Raw genomic sequence first — 19,618 nt, 5'->3', positions numbered from 1 at the left:
TCTCTTAGCATAGTTGGTTCAAGAATCATGTTAAGTAGGCCGAATCTTCTGTTGGAGCCCATTAAAGCAAGGTGTCTTCATTTCTTGAGAACAGATTGAAGCCCAGGTCCCAGCCATCTGGTATCTTCTTGCCATTGCTCCCTAAGTACTATGGGTTAGTGAGTGTGGACAGTATAACATAGTCAGTGCCTGTGTCTGGACCAGGAACACAGAGGGCTTGTCTCAGTAAGACGCATCCCGTGAACAGATAACAATGCATTGCTACTTTAAGTTCTTAAATTTAACTGGAATATATGTGATGAGGATAAAACAGTTATTTTAAAAATACAATACTCAGGGATTGCAACTGTGCTTTCCAGAATTAGAATAGCCTAAACTGTTTGTAATTTCAGTATTTCTAAAATCTGCATAGAATTAGCATATCCAGCTGGATCTAAAAATGACATATAATACCCAATGCTTTTCCTTAACAAAATTGGAAATGTAGGTTCTCCTCCACTTTATATGTGCTTTTTTTCCCCAGTCTGTTTCATTATGAAGGAGAAGGCCCATTTTGGCATTTGGAAACAATTGCACTGGATTTTTAAAAACATGAAGTAATGTTTCCTTAGACTATTTCAGATTTGGGAAGCAGCAGAAAATAGTGGTTAAACATATTTCCAGAATTACTCTGTGTAACTTCTTCACACTTAAGCATTCACCATCTGCTTAATGTAGATTAAAATAAGTACCTACCTCATAAGGGAAAAAAAATTAAATGAGCTAACACCGGGTAACAAATTTAAAACAGTGGCAGGGAAGTAAATGCTCATTCATTGTGCACTGATACCTGTGGTAGTAGAAAGAGGCAACGATAGAACTGACTGACTCAAAGCAAAGTTGATGAAACTAGAATCAGTGACAGCTAGGATAATTTGTGTATTAATGTACATCAGTGCTCTTATTCTAAGTCACCTTGTTTCCAACTTCAGAAAATTATTTAGTGTTTTCAGAAAATTTCCAACATCAACTCACCTAAAAAGTGGGCAAGGGACAGGAAACAGAATCTTCTTTGGACATTAAATGTAGTTTTTTGTTTTTGTTTTTGTTTATTTTCTTCCGGTACTGGGGCTAGAACTCAAGACCTTGTGCTTGCAAGGCAAGCATGGCTCCACTGAGGTAGATATCCAACCCCTGAATGTAGGTTTTACAGATAGAAGAGTACTTTTGAAAATTATAAATCTCCACTTTTAGGTCACTTTGGCAGTTGAAACCATAGCAATTATTTATAGAAGTATGATGAAAATCAGTACGAGGTTCTGAAAGTGACTGCCCAGAAACTGGTGCAATGCCAGGCCTTTGAAAGCTGGCGTTCAGGTTCCTAATAAACCAACATATAAACATCTGGGTCTTAGAGAGTTTGTACATTGTTACTTCTTTCTCCTGCCCATCCTTAGGCCTCTCTGTCCCAAGTTACAGCCATCATGAAAACCAAGCTGAGCCAGGATGGCAAGCAGCTAGGAGAGATTGTTCCTTGTCCCATCCCATCTTCCTTATCTGTCATCCAGTGGATTAGGCCCACACTTTCATTTCTGATAACCAGCAAATTCTACCTCTAGCAAATTGCTTTTTTAATGTACATGATCTTTCTTAATCCCCTCCTCTCTGTAGACTTTTCTACTAACCTCAGGAAAATTTTACTTTGTCATCTATTTGTGGGAATAAAACAAAGCTCTCAAAATCCTTTCAAATTCACCTGCCAAAGTTTGGTCCCTCCAAACTAAACTTACTTTTCCAAACACACATTCTGAAGATGATTTTAATATATGTAGTCTCATTTATTGTTATTGTTTTACTGGATTGTAGTACTCTTTTTTCTACATCTATTTATTGCAAGTACATAAAATCTCTATTATGAATTTGTTAGCCAGAGAAATACATTTAGAGTTTTTAATGAGTATAAAGGTGATTTTAAGCCATAATTTGTGAGAAGATTGGTATCTACTTATATTTTTCCTACTGTTTATTTTTCTTGGCATTGTCAAGGTCAGTGTGAAGTTAGGTAATCTTCCATTATAGCAGTGATGGTGAGCCCATGGCACATGTATGGCAGCTGGCTGTTTGCTATCTTTGCAAGTCTAAAAGGCTCGCCATCGCTGCATTATAGGAGCCCTCCTCAACTTTGGAGTATCATTCTGAGTTACGATCTTCTCAAGACATAAACCCTCAGTCATTACTTTCTTTATAAATTTATCATTTACAGTGGTACCTTGGTGCTCATTACTGATTGACTTCAAGAGGTATAAAGAGTACCAAACAAGTTGTTTTGCTGGAAAGGGCTGTGAGTCACCAGGTAATCAACACCAGCAAATTCTAGCTTGCCTGTTGAGTACCAAACAAACTATCATCACCAGGACAAAATTTTCATGTCAACAATGCATTGAGTACCAAATTTGATTAGTTTCAAAGCAGTTGAGTACCAACGGCTGAGTATTGACTTAAGGGCTATTTTTATAAGAGTTCTACCAGTGCAGAAGATTTGGGGTCTAATTTCTACTTAGAATCATAGTTTACAGCTGGTCATCTGGTCCAGTTATCTCATTTTTCAGAGGAATAAATTGAAACGCGTAAAGGTTAAATGATTTGATTAAGAATCACAAGGTTCAGGTAGCAGGGGCTCATTTGGACATAGGTCTAGTGTTCTTTCTACTAAGTAACATAATGCACAGATAATGCTAACTATCATGATAACTATCTTCTCCCTAAAATTTGGAGAATCCTGAAAAAGGTTGACCCTAAGAGTCAATTGTATATTAATCATTTTGCCTGTTGTTGATTGGAAGGCATTTTCCTGCTCACACAACATATTTTACACTAAGAAATTCCAGACCATTTATATAAAGTTTGTTACTCTATTGAAGTATTATAATTTTTTACTGAGTTATGTGATCTTTCCATTTTCCTGTCAAGTTTTTGGAAACAGTGGTGGCCCATTTTTTAATCACTGCTTAACATTAGTCTCACTGTATTTTATTTGGTAGACTTTCCTCAAGAGCGGGTGAGGGCATCTGGTGCCCTTATAATAATAACACAAAAAAGAACTGTCTCAAGAAAGATGGAAATAGTATCATTTATATTCAGATTTTAATTCATAAAATATAAGTTGATAAGATTTACTTTAATTATGACTTTAAGCAAAGTATGTATTATAAAAGTACACAAATTTAATAAATCTAATTTATAATTCAAAATGTAATAGATGTAGACTAACTTGTAATTTAGAATAAGCAGGAGCCATGTTTTATGTTTTCCTCAGTTCCAGTTCAGGCTAACTGTCCACATACTTAAATGTGCAGCATTTATTTATTCATTAAATTCTAAAAATCCTGTTAAACCTTTTCCTCCTAATTATACAGTAGCCCCCAAATATTGTCCTATAATAGACAAAAGTTGGAAACAACTTAAATGTCTACCAACAGATGAATCTATAAGCAAAATGTGATCTATACAATAGAATACAATTGAATTTTATTCAGTAGAATATTGCAATGGAATATTATTCAGCCTTTAAAAACAATAAAATTATGCCAGGTGCTACTACATGTTTCAATCTTAAAAACATTGTACTAAATGAAATAAACCAGGCACAAAAGGACAAGTATTATATGATGCCCTTTATATAAGTTACCAAGAACAGGCAAATTCATAGAAATAAAAATATAATAAAGGTTACTAGGGCTTAGGGAAAGGAAGAATGGGAGTTGTTACTTAATGGCTACAAAGTTTCTGCTCGGGATGATAAAAAACTTCTGCAGGTGGGTAATGGTCTTGTTTGCACAACATTGTGAAGGCACTAATGCCATTGAATGATGAACTTACAATCAGTTAGGATGGTAGATCTCGCATTATGTTTTGTCTGTCTCATGCAGACTGCTTCTTTCCTGAGTTAGCCATGACGTGAAGTAACAGCAATCTCTTGGGCCCTTGAGTGTTCACCAGGAAAGGACTCAGCCTCCTGCCACCCTCATGGCTCCCTCCTTCTCATGCCAGGGTGGAGAAAACACAGCTGTATTTACTTTTCCAACTCCATCTTCTATTTTGAAATAGAACCTTTTGCAAATGAGAGCCAAGGCCAAGGGACATAGCTTTCCGCTCACGTCTTGTTTTTCATAGAGTTCTGCATAGGTACAGCAGGTACGAGTAGCTCATGTGTTCTCTGAGTGGCATTTCATTAGCATACCCCATAACTCCTGTCCTGGACTCAATACGACATATTCCCTTTCCATTTCATCTGTGTGTGAAAATGCACAGTTGTGTATTCACCATCTATTATTGCCAAGGGAGTGGATATTCCACACTTAAATCAAATTACAAAGAAAACATGGCTTCTTCTCTAATATTTTCCTATCTTAAAGAATTACATATTTTCAGGGACCAGAGAGGTGTTTACTTACAGAGTGAATGAAAGATGCTACTGATAAGTGTCTTTCTGTGTTCTGGCTCTGGACATGACAATTCTGAAGACATAGTAAGAGTTATTTATGTTTTTGTATAATAATAATAATAATGGAAACAGTTACAAAGCATAAACTTGTCCTTATAAATCAAAAGTACCAAAACAGATTAACTTTTTTTCCTTCAAGCTATAACATAAAATAATTGCATTCATTATTGCTTATCGTAATGTTGAAATGCCTGTTGTTAAAAATATACATTATACTTTTGGTATAAGAATTTCAAATGTTCATTCAGCCAAAATACACACCAAAGTAGGCGTGGTGGCCCACCCACCCCTGTAATCCAGTACTCTGGAAGGCTGAGGCAGGCAGATTTCAAGTTCAAGCCCAGCCTAGGCATTTAATGACTTAGCAAGACCCTATCTTCAAATAAAAAGAAAAAAAGAAAAACAAGGGTTGGGTATGTAACTCAGTGTGGAGGCCCTAGGTTCAATCCTCAGTACCATAAAAGCAAGCAAAAAAAAAAAAAAACCAATAAAACTAATGTGTAGCTATTATATAATATTGTTAGATTTTTTTGTATTTCTGACTATAAGTTGTTTCTATACAATCAAAATAATATAAGTGATATCTAATTATAGAAAAATTACTATAAGTACATATTTCCTTTTGAGTTTTAAAAATAGAAATTATTTTCTCTTACTGTATATGCAGACAATTAAATTATTTTATTTAACAAAATGAAAATTATACAAGTGAAATTAATGTTCAGTATGCTGTAAAGATGTGCAAGATCCTCTTTCATTGCTTTCCTTTGAAAGTATCTGGAAAAATGTGATCTTGTTGCCCTGCATTTTAAAAAAGTTAAATGGATAATTCAACTAAATAACACTCTATAAACAGAAAGCTAGGCAGTATCCAGTGTGACTGCTTGAGTGATAAGAGCTAACATTCTTCAGATGCATTGAAGAATCTGTTCACAAAAGCTCAAGTGTTTTGTAACTTTGGCTCTGATCAGATACTGTACTTTTTGAACATGGCTGCATGTTGTAACCAGCATGGTAGATTTAACCTAGTAATAAGACGGTTAGTCAAACTGTTTAGTCACTCTTCTTCTATAGTGGCACAGTCTGTATTTTTGGACCTTCATCCTCTACCCCAGATGACTCTTGTCCATAGAGAAATAGCTAAACTTGATTTCTTTGAATAAAAAATTTTAAAACTCAGGTAGTCGTGGAAGTTATTTCCTTTGATGGAAATAACCTTTATTGGAAGGCTTTAACTTGTTCAGCTCAGATCATAAAGAAAATTATCCATAATTTCTAGTTAATGTCAATAAAAACTCTTGTGTGTGAAATTATACTTTAGCGCATGGAATTGACCAATGCAGGAAATAAAAAGCATTAAAATTTGGGGTAAGATATGCTCCAGATTGGGACAAGTTGCATTTATGATGGTCAATGTAATATACCAAAGGAAGTAAGTGTACAATAGTTGAACATAGGGGTCAGCAGTACTAGACAGAAATCGGGATTGGAGATTGGAGCTTTGTGTGTGTGTGTGTGTGTGTGTGTGTGTGTGTCCATGTGAATGAAGATACATACATATCTACTTTTTGTCGAGTGGAGGAGTAGGGCATTAAGTACCATGGATAGCTGATCCCCCAAAAATGGTTCATCCCAAAGTGTGTTGACATTAACAAAAGTAAAGGGACAGTAATGAACCCTGGAGGACAGTATCCTTTCAGAAATAAGGAAAAGCACTAAGCACCTAGACAAGTAAAAGACAAAATTAAGAAGTGACACAAACCAAGAAATAACTCAGTGAGTCACTAGCCATTAGTACTATAAAGAGGTCGTGTAAGACTAGCACTTGCAGACCTTCTCTGAATTTAGCAAGAGGGTGGTTATTAATGCCCTTTGTGACAGCTGGGTCAATAGAGGGGCAGTTTGCAGGAAGTGAAAGGTGAAAGCCACGGCAAATGTCAGCTTTATGAGCACATGAGAAAAAAAGTATAAAGATCCTGTGGGAATTAGGGAGATGGACAATACGGAGTTAATGCTTCATTGCTAATGGACAGTATAGAGTTGAGAACTGTTTAAATAGTTAATTGCTTATTGGATTGAGGACATCTAATTGATGAAGCCATGTCTTCAAAGAGTGGAATGGGATGGATGGCTTAGCTTTGGGTAGGAGGATGGGAAGAGCAGAGAGAAGATCTTCACCTGATAGTTCCCATCTTATCAGGGTAGGCAGCTGCCCAGCAGCCCCCAGTGAGGAAGAAGTTAGTGAGTGATGTTGGGCTAGAGGAGAGAAGAGGAAGATGATAAATGTGCTCTCAAGCCCGAGAGAAGAAGGCCTACTGGGGAAAGTAAGATGTCTGGATCGCTTAGAGTCTGAGATTCTGAATTTCTATAACCTAACTTTAAAATCGGTCTAAAAAATCGTGGGATAGACTTTCGCACTTTCAAAATTAGTATTAAACCAGCATCCCACATTGAATGCACTGTTTCTTGCCTGCTTAGTCTCCATATAAAACTTCTCTTTCCTTTTCCCTGCACCCCCACTCTACCTTTCTAGTACGGAAGATTTTCTGGCTTTAGGAAGACACTTTTCCAAGAATACATGGAACAGATTACATGAGCAGGTGACAGCCTTCTTCCTTCCTCTTCTTTACTTATATACATTCAGCAGGAGTGCTGAAAAGCAGAAGTCAGTAGAACTTTTTATTTTCTTTTTAAAGAAACATGGATGAAGCAGGAAGCACAGCAGGTGAAAGTAGTGAAGGGAAAAGAAAGAAAAGGGAATAAATACTAAAAAAAACTCGTAAGCCAAAGCGTGCACTGAAATGATGTCAGAGACAAGAAAAAGACAGTAAACGTCTTCTGTGTAACCTAGCCTCTTAGTTTGCTACTCAGACAGCATCCTTGGATTAGAATCACTCATTCTAGGGTGAAATGACATCCAGGGCACATAGAAAACAGAGGTCCTCTGTGAATTCGTTTTCCCCCATCTAATTTATCAGTGACAAAGCATTCTGGCCTTTTGTTGTTGTTTTGGCCAACCCCTCAATTTTAAAACCAAATCTTGGCTGAGGATTTAGCTAGTGGTAGAGTATGTGCTCAGCATGTGGAGGACTTTGGGTCCCATCCTCAGTACTAAAAATAAAATAAAAATAAAAATAAAGTCTGAGTACCTGAAGTATCTGAAAAACAAGGGGACCAGATTCCATTACATTAAAAAACATTTAATGAACGCTTATGCTCAGGTACTGTTCTTGGTACTGGGAATTTAGAGAAAAATAGGAAACAGTCTCTTCCTTTGCGATATTATTTCTCCCAAGTGAAACAAAACAAAACAAAACAAAACTATTGCTTAGAATTTATGTAGGTGCAAGGCCCCAGTCCTTTGGCTTGTAACAGCTAGGTGGACATTTATTAGCACCAGCTTCTTAGGAAAAATAAAAAAACTTACTTCCTGAACTGTGCCACAGCTTGAGTCACCTCCTCCTAACCTTTGCCCCTGATGCTTCTAACTCAGATTTGCCCCTCCACCTCACCCCACCATCAAGAAGCTGATGCAGTGCAAGCAGATACCTGATGAAGCCAGAAGAGGACGGATAGTTATCTGAGGAGATAGAGTGACGACATTGCTTATTCAGGCTATTGTGCAAAGAAGCCTGTCTTTTATTTATAGACATTAGAATTTAAAGGCATAGAAAGCCAGAGGTTGATATACTTTTTCTTTCTGTAATTTGTTTCCTAGAAATAAACTTAATATAACTACCTTCTTTGCCTTTAAATTGAATGTATGTGATCAGTGTTTTATGCCTGGGTTCATATTCTTTTAATAAGTTCTATTGCTGTTTGGGGAAAGGGTGATTTCTAAATTTTAATGTATTTTGCTCTTATAGGATGCTGTTTTTTCTCTATCTGAGTCATGGGTAGTTGAAAAAAGGAGGCTTTAAAGAATACAAAATATAAGTGGCTTTTATATTAATAAAATACTCCCCCCCCTTTTTTTTAGTAAGTTTAAGTAGATGAGGTCTACTCTAGTTGTGAGGAAATTTGCAAAGCTGGAGCCTCCTAATAGATTTCATGGTCATTACTAAGCTTTTGTGCCAGGGAAAATGCAGTTGTGTGTTCTGAAACCTGAATATTCTTGCTTTCAAATACCCAAGATGGGTTCACAAGGTTGCCAATAAGCCTTCTCTGTTGCTCTGAGGAAGTGACTTCGTTTTTCTAACCCTTTACTGAAAAGTGTTGTATACCTTGTATTCTTGGAGTGTTTTTTTCCTAAGCTCTTAGAGGATTTCACAAATTAAACTGCATGAGTCTTTTAGTCTTTTACAAGAAAATGAGGAATATTAACTATAAACCTCTTTGAATTATTTGAAAGAAAGAAACTATTGGGAACCCAGAAGAAATTTGGCCAGTTCATTTTTTTAGCAGAATAACTGATGAACAAAAAAATACATATTTACATAAATATATGAAAACAGCTCATTGTAAACTTTATTTCTTGTGATAATATAAAGAATTTATTTTTCTCCTTAAGATTAAAAACTTTCTCATATGATATACTCATTTGGAAACCATGTAAGGGCAAATGCTAAGTTGAAAAGGAAATATGAAAGCTAGATTATACGAAGGAACTTAGAACCATTATCATAGCAGCAGTTCTGTGAACAGGACTAATCACAAAAATAATGATTGTACTTTATGCATGTAATATTTGAAGTAATTTTCTAAAATTTGGCTATTAACCAGAAGGTTAATTGATTCTTTTCATCTTGCTCCATTGTAGTTAACATACTAATTCTTCCTGTTAAAGACCCATTTTATTATGCAAATGAAAAAAAATCACAAGACATTGTGTCTGAGAGAGAGGGCTGCTTTTTGCCCAGGAACTTGTGCACCTGTTTTAGCCTTCAGCCCCCACCTCTGCCTCCACTGCTGCCTCGCTGGAGGACTTAATGATCAAGGTTAGGGGTGTGGGACCTTGAATTTTGACTCACATTTTCTTTGTGGCTTGCTCTTGTTTTGCCTTATAATCTCTCCCCTCCAGCTCCCAGCATGCCAGCAGCAGCTGCATCATGGCACTCACCACACTGCCAACAGGGTGGGCAGCCTCTGTAGAGACTGGGACGTGGCGCTCCAGCCAGATGTTAAGAGATAGATGCTGGAGCAATACACACCGTGCAGCTGAAATTCAGATCACTCTAGGAAGAAGAATTTGATAGAACACTTTGTCTATGGTATTTTTAAACTAAATATATTTTTTAAAACTTCTATTAATTAAAATGTTTCAAACTTATGCAGTGGTAGAATACTGTAGAGAATCTCCACATACTTTCCTCTTTGCCTCAGTGGTTATCGACTCAGTTATCTTGTTTTATTGCCGATAGTATTTTTCCCATGGCTTATCCAGAATACTGATAGATTCATTTCCAGAGATAGATTTATCTTAAATTTCAGTTGTTTTTTTTAATCCCTTTTCAGTCTGTAAGATATTTTTTCAGATCTTTATTTTTTAAAGGTAAAGGGTAATAGTCCTTGTTCCTTATAGATTAAGCCAAGGCATGCTACTTTACTAATTATCCTATTTTCTAATATTGTCCCATAAATCTTCAGGGCTTAGTCAGTCTATCCAAAGTATGTCTGAAGTATGCAAGCTCTTGAAAGTGTTACAAATCATTGTATTTAATTCTCATTTCTATCACTGACTAGCTGTGAAGCCCAGGACAGCTTCCCGAACCTTCATGTGCCTCTTGTTTTTAACATGGGGCACATCCCAAAAGGTGTTGTAAGACTTGCTTACGTGAATACATTCGAGCAGCTAAGTTTTCAGTCTGTGCTAGTTGTTCTCTTCATTGTCATCTTTTGTCCCTCACCACTCATTGTACGGAGTAGAGAGTTAAGTTCTCTTAGAGTGAAGCAGCCGTATTCAGGTCAGATGACAACTTTATCAAGAGAACTTGAATAAGAAACCATGTCTCAAATCCCTTTTTACATTGGCTATGGTTTAATACAGTCTTGTCCTCAATGAGAAGTGCTCTGATAGGTAAAAGCAATTTGTAAGGAAGGGAAGGAGAGTTAATAAAAGCATGAACAAAGGAGTAAATATTGCTTCTGGAGAGCCTTAGAAGTTCCTTGTTTGGAAAGCAAAGTGTTACCAGTAATACACCTCCTGTTTTTGTGGAGAGGATGAGATTTCAAGCATACTTTTGTGAAGGAAAAGGATAATTTGGCTAATGAAACTGGATAACATTCTGTGCACAAGCAGAAAAGAGAAGAAAGTTCACAGTTGGAACAAGACTAAGGTATCTAAGGGAAGATTAACTCCTAAGGTTAAGAGAGAAGGCAAAAAATAAAAAGAAAGGGAAAAGGAAGATTTTCTGAACCACCAATGAATCTCAGTACAAAAGTGGGGAATGGGTTCTAGATTTTCTGCAAAGCTAGGCAGGGTCTGACGGTCCCAGTTTTTAATTGACCTTGTAATACAGCTAGAGAAACTGAAGCACAGAGAAATTAACTCAAGGCAGGCCATTTGCTTATTAGTAAGCAGGAGACCTGGGATTTGCACCCAAGCGATCTACTTCTAGAATTGTTGGTCTTAACTACTCTGCCATACTCCTCATGGGTAACCGAAACCCCAGTGTGTATGTCTTGAGGTATTTTTATGGTGCACTCAAATGTTGCTTCTTGTTCAGTTTTTCTCCCCCACCCTGTATAACAAAGCCCTGTAAATAGTATGGAATAGTTATCAGTTCTCACTGACACCTGAGCTCTTGGCTGACCCTGGGATACTTAGCATCATCATTCCTAGTTCAATTTCAGGAGGCAGGATCTGTCCGCTGCCCACACAGATCTTTAGAATAAGCTTGTTTATTGCAGGATATGATTTCATTTCTTTTAGTTTCAGTGTTAAGAAAAGTACTCTGGTGTTATTTTCACATGAAACTGTAAGACCGCTCTTAATAGATGTACACAGTAACTTTATTAATACAAAGTCATTCACAAAATAAATCTTGAGGGTCCCAGTGTAGGTGTTGCGGATGTTTTGTGAACAGAATAGTTCCTCCTTTACAGATTCCCCATGAATTCACTCATATGAGCTTCTTCTCATTAAATTATATTTTGCTACTATTTCTCCCAGTTTAAAAACAAAAATTAAAAAACAAAGTTTTGACTCCACTTCCCTTCTCAGCATATCTCTTTTCCCATTTCCAGCATAACATCTAGAAAAAAATGATTCCGATGTTTGCTTCCACTTCTGTCAGGCACTTTTTTCCATGCCTCTGAACAGGGGCTCCATGCCTCTCGTTGCTCAGACCAGAAACTTGGCTTCTTCCTTGACTGTGCTCTGGTCTCATACCCACCGTCCATCCCAACAGAAAATCCAGTTCTGTTCATGGTCTGCCATTTCATCACCTTTGCTGTCACAACCCTCATTAACCTCACAAACACCTGTGTTCCCTGCTGCCCTCCTGCTTTCTGTACTGGCCATCCACCCTCCACTGTCTGCCTGCCCTCCATGCAGTGACCAGAATGATTCTTTTAAGACATCAAAGTATGTGGCCTCACCAACAGTGTGTTCTCAAGTCTTTTTTAATCCAATGTGTAACAATGTAGATAAATCTCACATACATAATATTGACTGAAAAGCCCAAACCAAAAGTACTCATATTGTGTGATTGTACTCATTTAAGATTCAAAAACAGATCAAACCCATCTGTGCTGTTAGAACTCAGGATGGTAATTGAGGGAGCAGGGAATTGATTGTGAGTGGAAAAAAGCACCGTCTTCACTGTTTCCTCATCGATTGTTCATGTGTGTTCAGTTTATGTAAATTTAACAAGCTATACACTTGTGATGTACTCTTTTCTGTATATATTTTATACTTCAAGGAAAAAGTTGTCAACCCTTATAGCTATTAGAATATAAGCTCCAGGAAAACAAAAATCTCCTGCTTTCATTCACTTCACTCATATTTTCTGATCTCTAGGCACTGGAAATCTAGCAGTGAACATGAAAGGTATAACACCTAAAGGACAGTAAACAATGTATGACATAATATAGGACAAGGCACTAAGGGCTTTGGAGAGGCAGAGGGCAGGCAGGAGAGAAGGGCGGAGGTGTGCAGAATGGAGGAGGTGAAGAGGTAGGAGGCACTTTTACAAAAGGCATCCAGGAAAGGCCTCCGAGCAAGTGGCATCACTGGAAGGAGGTGTGGGAAGGAGACCTATGTATGTCTGGGCAGAGCATCGGGAAACAGAACTGGGAGTGCAGTAGCCATGGCAAGGAGGCCACAGGCCCTTCAGTGGGAGAGGGATGAGTGAGGTTTGGCTCGCTGGGCACAAGTCAGTCATACCTGAGAATAGACTCAGAAAGGCCTGACAGGCCAGAGTGAAGAGCAGAGTTTTCCTGTGTGAGATAGGGGGAGGAGAGAGAATTGTTTCCCCCTTAAACTGGCTTGAGTTACATTTCAGCTGTTTGTAGAGACAAGTCCTTCATTTTCATTGCTGAAAATAGATTTTTAGTTTATTGTCCATTCTTCTACTGATGAATATTTAGATAGCTTCCAGTTTCAGACACATGGTAAGGGATGCTGGGACCATCCTAGTGTATATCTTTTTAAGGAAATACTAATTTTAAAGAAGTTGAACAGGTTATATCTATTATTTGAATAATGTTTATGATATAACATGTTTTCAGTAAAAGTCAGTGAACTGTACTCATGGCACACAGCAGAGGTAAAGTTTCAAGTACATATTAGGATAAAGCAGTAAAGACTGCAAGGTGGGAATATAAGGATATGTCATCTGGATTGCTTGCCTTCAAGAACCCCAGAGTGTAACAGGAGAGAAGAACTGAGCATATGGACCAGCACTTAGCAAGAACACATACAGAGGTCACCGAACACTTTCCTAGGCAGTTTACTCCATGAGCATACTACAGTGGGCAATAGCACTCTGGAGTGTGGCAATACAAGACTTCACAGGGAGGCTGGGTATTTCAGAGCCTGAAAACATCCACAAGAGGTAGAAAAGCAGAGCTTGGCTTTGTAGATGTTATCTGGGTTAAGGAAATAGAATACCAACTTGTATTCAAGTGAGCTATGAGTGGCCAATCTGAGTAGAGTAGACTTCAGAATCCATATTAAAGCCTAGCAGATATTTGAATGGATACATTTCTCAAGTAAATAGTTGCATTCAAATCTGGGAATACTTATATATTCCATATTTCTCAGTTATTTTGGTGTATTGGTGCCACATTCACCATTTCTAAACTTCACAGTTCATGAGACTGAAATATTCTAAATCTATATATGTATTTTTAGACCAGCCAGGAAAACTCACCCAGTGTGACTGTAGCAGGAGGCCCTGCGAGGGAACCTGAGGCAGGCCAGGCGCTGGAGAGCAGCTCACTGATGGCCGAGCTCCTGAGCGATGTGCCCTTCACCTTGGCCCCGCACATCCTGGCTGTGCAGGGCACCATCAGCGACCTTCCTGACCACTTACTCTCCTATGATGTCAGTGAAAACTTATCGCGATTTTGGTATGATTTCACTCTGGAAAACTCAGTGCTTTGTGATTCATAATTTTTGTGTCTGTTTGTACATTAACAGCTTTAAAAAGCAAAAAAGGTTGGCCTATTTCATTAAACCTGTTTGGCATTATGTTCTTTATCAAAGGCCCTCAAAAATGTAAACAAAATAATACCATGCTCATTGTTTTATTCTTTAGGATAAAACAGGTGTACAAAAATGGAATTTAAGTTCAACTTCCCTTCTTCCCACATAATAAATGTAAAAATTGAGCCATCAGGGATGTATGAAAGGAACAGGTTGCTACAGCTGGCCCCTTCACCTCTAACACTGTGAAAGAGAACCAAGGAAATTTTCTTAGCAGACTGCAGCCTAAGCTGAGGGTGTGTGTGAAGGTTCTTCCCTGGCTCACAGGACGTGGGAGTTCCTTTTATTCTCTTTCTTCTTCCTCACTGAGTATGAATGAATTCAGAAAAAAGTTTCGAGTTAACGTAATTTCTTCAATCTCAATGTAGTCAGAGTGATGTGGACATTTAAAACTTCCCCTAACCAGCAGTGTTGGTTGCTAATACAGAAATTCTGTAAGCACTCAGCAGCTGTTTCCTGAGTGTACACTTGAATTTTCTGAGACCTGCAGCCCTCCTCCCCAGCTCTCAGTGGTTGCTGTGTTTCCGCCTGTGTCTTCTGCCCTTTCCCGACTTCTGAATGCTCTCGGACTAGCTTCCCAGAGACTTTCCTGCTTCTGCTTCAGTTGGTGTTTGCTCTTCTTACCACACCTGTTCCCACTGTCGGGAAGGGGTCATATTTCATGTTCAACCTCTCTGCTTCTTGAATTGACATTTCATGATGATACACACTATTGCTGATAGCACTCTTACTTAGAAATGTGTTGCTGCAATAGATAGAAATGTTTTACTGTTATAAATTCTAAACTGAATTCGTTTTCAGTTAGCATGGAGGCAGAGCACCTGGATATGACTTTCAGTTCTTGGATGTCTATTATTTTTTTGAAGTAAAACAGAACTGTCACTGGTTGATAAACTGTAAAAGGAAGAGGTAAATTGTGAATTTTCTCTGCTATGGAAAATTGAAGTCACATTTATTTTTGATTAGCAACAATACGATTTATTATTCTGTGCCAAATTTTTCAGTCTATTTTTTTGTAAAAATGGAGTTCCATAACTAAACTAAACATTGTGCATAAAGGTACATGAATTATTCAAATTTTAAAGTGCTGTGCGTGTTTGTTTAATAAGTATGGTATGGTCTTGGTAAAAATGCTATGTTATTTAACGTTAAAGGGACATTTTTATTAAAAAATGTCCTTCACTTATAATAATGTTACCATGGGAGATTAATGATTAAATTATATCTTTACATAGTTTTCAAAAAACATCAGTCTGAGAAATAATATGTCTTACTGACAAAATGTGAACATTTTGTTGCACTTTAAATGAATGAATGCCTGTCTTTTCCAAATGTCCATATACTCTTAAAATTAAATGTAAGCATAGAGTCCATTTGTCTAATATGTGTTAAACTTTGTCTAAAATACACATTTCATTTATACTTATGGCTATCATTTTATAGGTGTATTTATAAGTAGTTTCATTTGTCTACAGAATTGTTATATTTAAATTTAAATAAATATGAATTAAAATAAATGAATATTTTGATTATTTTTAAATCTATAAAATGGTTTTCTTTACATTATTCAATTCTGAATGCAAGTTACTGTTTCTATAGGAGGCAAAGGTCTAACTGTATACTCTGACTAGTGCAGAGCAAAAGTATGCCTTTTCTCTTACGTGTAAATGTTTAAGGAATAACCTTGAAAATGGTAAGATTGCTATTTCTGGATTAATCAGACTAGAAGGCTTTGAGAGAAATGACATGAACATCTGTAGATAGATCCCCATCACAAAATTTAGTAAGGACCAGTGTTAATGGCCTGTTTTTAACAAAATATGAAAATGTCTATTTAAATGATCTTATACTCTATATAAATCAGTGTTACTATTTTTAAAACTGAAAGAAACATTAGAAATCAACTGGCCAGCTCTGTTTTACCCAAGAGAAAATTGAAGCCTAGCAAGGTTAAATGACGTAAAGCACCTAGTTGTGGTAAATAAATATTTGCTTGAACAGTGTCAATAACTGTAGTCTGGAGCAGACTATGTGCAGTCTCTGTATCACTCTATATCCGGTTTCTGTCCCCCCAACCCCCTGGCTGTTTCCTTGTTCTGCTTCCTGGCTACCACGGGTTTCCTTCACCACAGTCTTCAGCCTTAATGTTTCTGCCTTGGAGCCATCTGAACCTTGGACTGACTCTGAACTGGCCAGGAAAGACAGCTTGTTACTACCCACACCAGAAAGGGAATCAGACAATAGGCCATTTTGGAGGTCATTAAGAAGACAGCATCCAATTTAGGACTGCTGCCAGCGACACACAATCCAGTGTCTGACATCTGGGTTCTGCGGCTACCAAGTCTGCCCCTTGTGTAGCCACAGGTGTTGACTTTAACTCTGAGGCAGGTAGAAGAAGGAACAAGGTAACAGCAATTCATTGTGTATATGTGGCTTTGTATGTGGTTTTTCTATTAATTTTGTTTTGCAAAAGGTACATAATTTATTTTGTTTTAAAATTAATGTATTTCTACATAATGGCTAGGAACATTTGGGAGGCTCGCAAAGGAGAACCTTTTGTTCAAGAACAAGGGCAAAACAAAGCTGAGTTCTTACACCTCCAGGGTACTGTATACTAACGTGCTGTGTGTGACGTTGTTAGCTCAGTCATTTGAATAGGCCTTCTCTGGACAAAAAAGAAATATATGGATTCTGAAAAGCAAACAGGCATTTGGGCTAAAGTGAAGCCTAATTGTGTGTCCTGTCCCCTTATGGTTTTCTCCCATACTTGTTTTTCCACCTTCGGGAGAATTTGTGTTTAGCCATACATAGTTTTTAATCTGGACCAGACTATATATAGTCTCTATATCATACTATACAGCAGTAGCTATCATGAATACAACTTAAAACAGGAACATTAAACTCTCCTCTTCCTCTTTGATGGAAGCTTGGCTCCTATTTGTGAGGAAAATCTGGAAGTTTCCACCTCAAGTAGGTATATGAGTTGCTTAACCCTAAAAATATAGACAAGCAATAGAAAGGGTGAGTAATAAAGGCGCTGGCAATGATAAATTGTAAAAAACATGTAGTCAATAGGAATTTTAAAACATATGTATATACCTCCACAATTAAATAGATACTTCCATTTTATGCCTACCCCATAGTCTGAAATTTAAAAATTGAATTTAATGGAGGAGGAAGCAATCTTTACTTTTCATCTTTATATTGAATCTTTTCTACAAAGAAATGCTTTAACCATTTAGGTCATTATCTTTTTCATTGTAAAAGCCAATGTGTCTTTTAGTGTATTTTCTTCATACAAGTGGTCATCAAAACTATAGTGAATGTTCACATTTAAAAAAATTTTTTTTGTTTGTACCAGGGATCGAACTCAGAACCTTGTGCTTGCATGGCAGGTGGCGGCACCACTGAGCTAAATCCCCAGACTGAAAATCCTATTACAGTAAAAGACACATTGCCATTAATCTCCTGCAAAATACTTCTAAATCTCAGGTACCCAAAAAACAAAACAAAAAAAAATACTTGTTATTTTGAATATACATATGGATCTTATGAAACAGTTCTGGAAGCCCTCTTTCATGAATGTGTGATCAAAATATGGTGAATGATGCTGCTTCTATGTACCATCCAGTGGAAAGCAGGCCAATAAAAACATTACAAACAGGCTGGGGATTTAGCTCAGTGGTTCAGCCGACTGCCTCTCAAGCACAAGGACCCGAGTTCGATTCCCCAGTACCAAAAAAAAAAAAAAAATTACAAGTGTCATTTACCTCCTTCATCAGATTTGGTAAGATTCGATTTCTGTCTCTTCCCCATTGTCAAAATGACCATGATATTGGTCATTATGGATTCAAATGTTTTAATCTCTTTAGGAAATTAAGGTATCCACAGCAACACAACTAAATACAATCACAAAAGAGGACTTCTAGAACTGCTTCAGAAAGTGCCCAGAACGATTGGACAAGTGTGTTTGACTTGAGGGGAGATTAATGATGGTGCACTATAATAATTTGTTTTACTGTATCTTTTAATCACACCTCATATCCTCCATATGTATAGTCCACCAGGCAAAGGGATTTTTGATAAGTTTCAGTCCATATTTTTAGTACAAAGATAATATTAAGAGTTAAACTAGGAGTAGTGGGACAAGCCCATAATCCCAGCACCCTGGGAGCCTGAGGCAGGAGGATCACAAGTTCCAGCCCAGCCTGGCCAACTTAATGGCTTAGTGAGACCCTGTTGTAAAATTAAAATTTTTAAAAAGGGCCAGTGATCTAACTCAGTGTGTAGGCTCTGGGCTTAATCCGCAGCACCAAGGGGAAAAAAAGACACTAGGTAAACTGAATAAGCATTCTCAGAGTACAATTCCATTCTCCGTTTCACCAAAGTTTCTGTGTTATCTCAGTGACGTTCTATTGGATATTACTTAGTACACAATAAATTGTCAGGCTTGTTGAATGGATGAGAGTGACCCAATGAAATAAATCATTAAATTATTGGTGATATTTTCCAAAAGCAAGAAATAGGATTTCAAAACTTTTGTAGATTTCCCAGCCTTAGAAGGAGCTGTGTTTGTGCAGCTGAAAATAATGCTTAGTTTACCAAGCCTGTACAAATTGTGACTTTTGTTTGTTTTGGGTATTCTCCATGTTTTTCAGGTTGTATTTTCCTGTGCCCATAATGACTATGTACATCCTCATGATGTGTAAGAGTTCATTCTAGACAATAGAGTGTATTTTGGTGCTGTGGATTAACTCATTTAAGGTTTCATTTTCACTGCCAACTTTTGCTTGTGTGTTTAGTTATATTTGAGTATATTTCTACTGCAGAATTTATTAATCCTATCTGACCTGTCCTTGAAAAATATTTTCCCTTATCATATGCTTTTCCCCAAACATAGAGATATTTTAAATGACCTTATTTTAGATTTATTTTTCTAGTGGCAGTAAATATACCTGTCTTTTAGGAGTTTTTAAAATATTATTTTCTTGTATCATTTCCTACTTAACCACTTCTATTCCTTTGTTACATAACCATGTTTAACTCTTTCCTATTCAACTCCAAATATAAACTCATTTTTTCCTCTTTAGACTCAAGTTCTCAGGAGAGTGGTCTATATTTCTGTCTCTACATCTTTATTTTTATTCACTCATCAGCTTCTGTAATCTAATTTCCTAAGCCTGGTTAGAACCTTCACTGAACCATTTTTATTCTAGAACCACCTTAAAAATCTGCCAAATGCCTTACTACTTTAAGGCAGTTATCACTATTGGTTAATCCCTCTTTCCAAAATATTGTGTCTTAGACTTTGGGAATTTCTCTTCCTCACTCTAATCTGAAGTGCTGCTGTTCCTTGGAATTCCATCTGTGGTTCTCCTCCCTACCCTTTCTCTCTTCTCCCTACACAATCATATCCATGTGTATTTGCCATTACTGACATCCAAATCAGTCTCTACCCCAGAACTCTCTCGTTATATTTATACATA

At 37.2% G+C, this 19,618-nt stretch overlaps 2 protein-coding genes across 3 annotated transcripts in view; both read left to right on the top strand.

Moving 5' to 3' along the window:
• Umad1 (UBAP1-MVB12-associated (UMA) domain containing 1) overlaps positions 1 to 15,462 on the top strand; it is a 213,321-nt gene extending 197,859 nt beyond the window's left edge. Inside the window, exon 4 of one of the 2 annotated variants that reach the window (XM_010632044.2) lies at positions 13,779 to 15,462. In XM_010632044.2, the coding sequence (XP_010630346.1) occupies positions 13,779 to 14,039 (261 nt within the window). In that variant the 3' untranslated portion in view covers positions 14,040 to 15,462. The remainder of the gene's footprint in view (positions 1 to 13,778) is intronic. The other variant, XM_010632043.2, reaches the window with a different exon arrangement.
• The window catches only part of Glcci1 (glucocorticoid induced 1), a 233,240-nt gene that overhangs the window by 41,977 nt on the left and 171,645 nt on the right, over positions 1 to 19,618 (top strand). The gene's annotated exons all lie outside the window — the stretch shown is intronic.

This window comes from Fukomys damarensis, unplaced genomic scaffold (genome assembly GCF_012274545.1).
Source record: "Fukomys damarensis isolate Sample0158 unplaced genomic scaffold, DMR_v1.0_HiC HiC_scaffold_4, whole genome shotgun sequence".
Taxonomy (NCBI): domain Eukaryota; kingdom Metazoa; phylum Chordata; class Mammalia; order Rodentia; family Bathyergidae; genus Fukomys; species Fukomys damarensis.
Note: the sequence above shows the minus strand (reverse complement) of the source record. Positions and strands in the feature narration are given on the sequence as shown.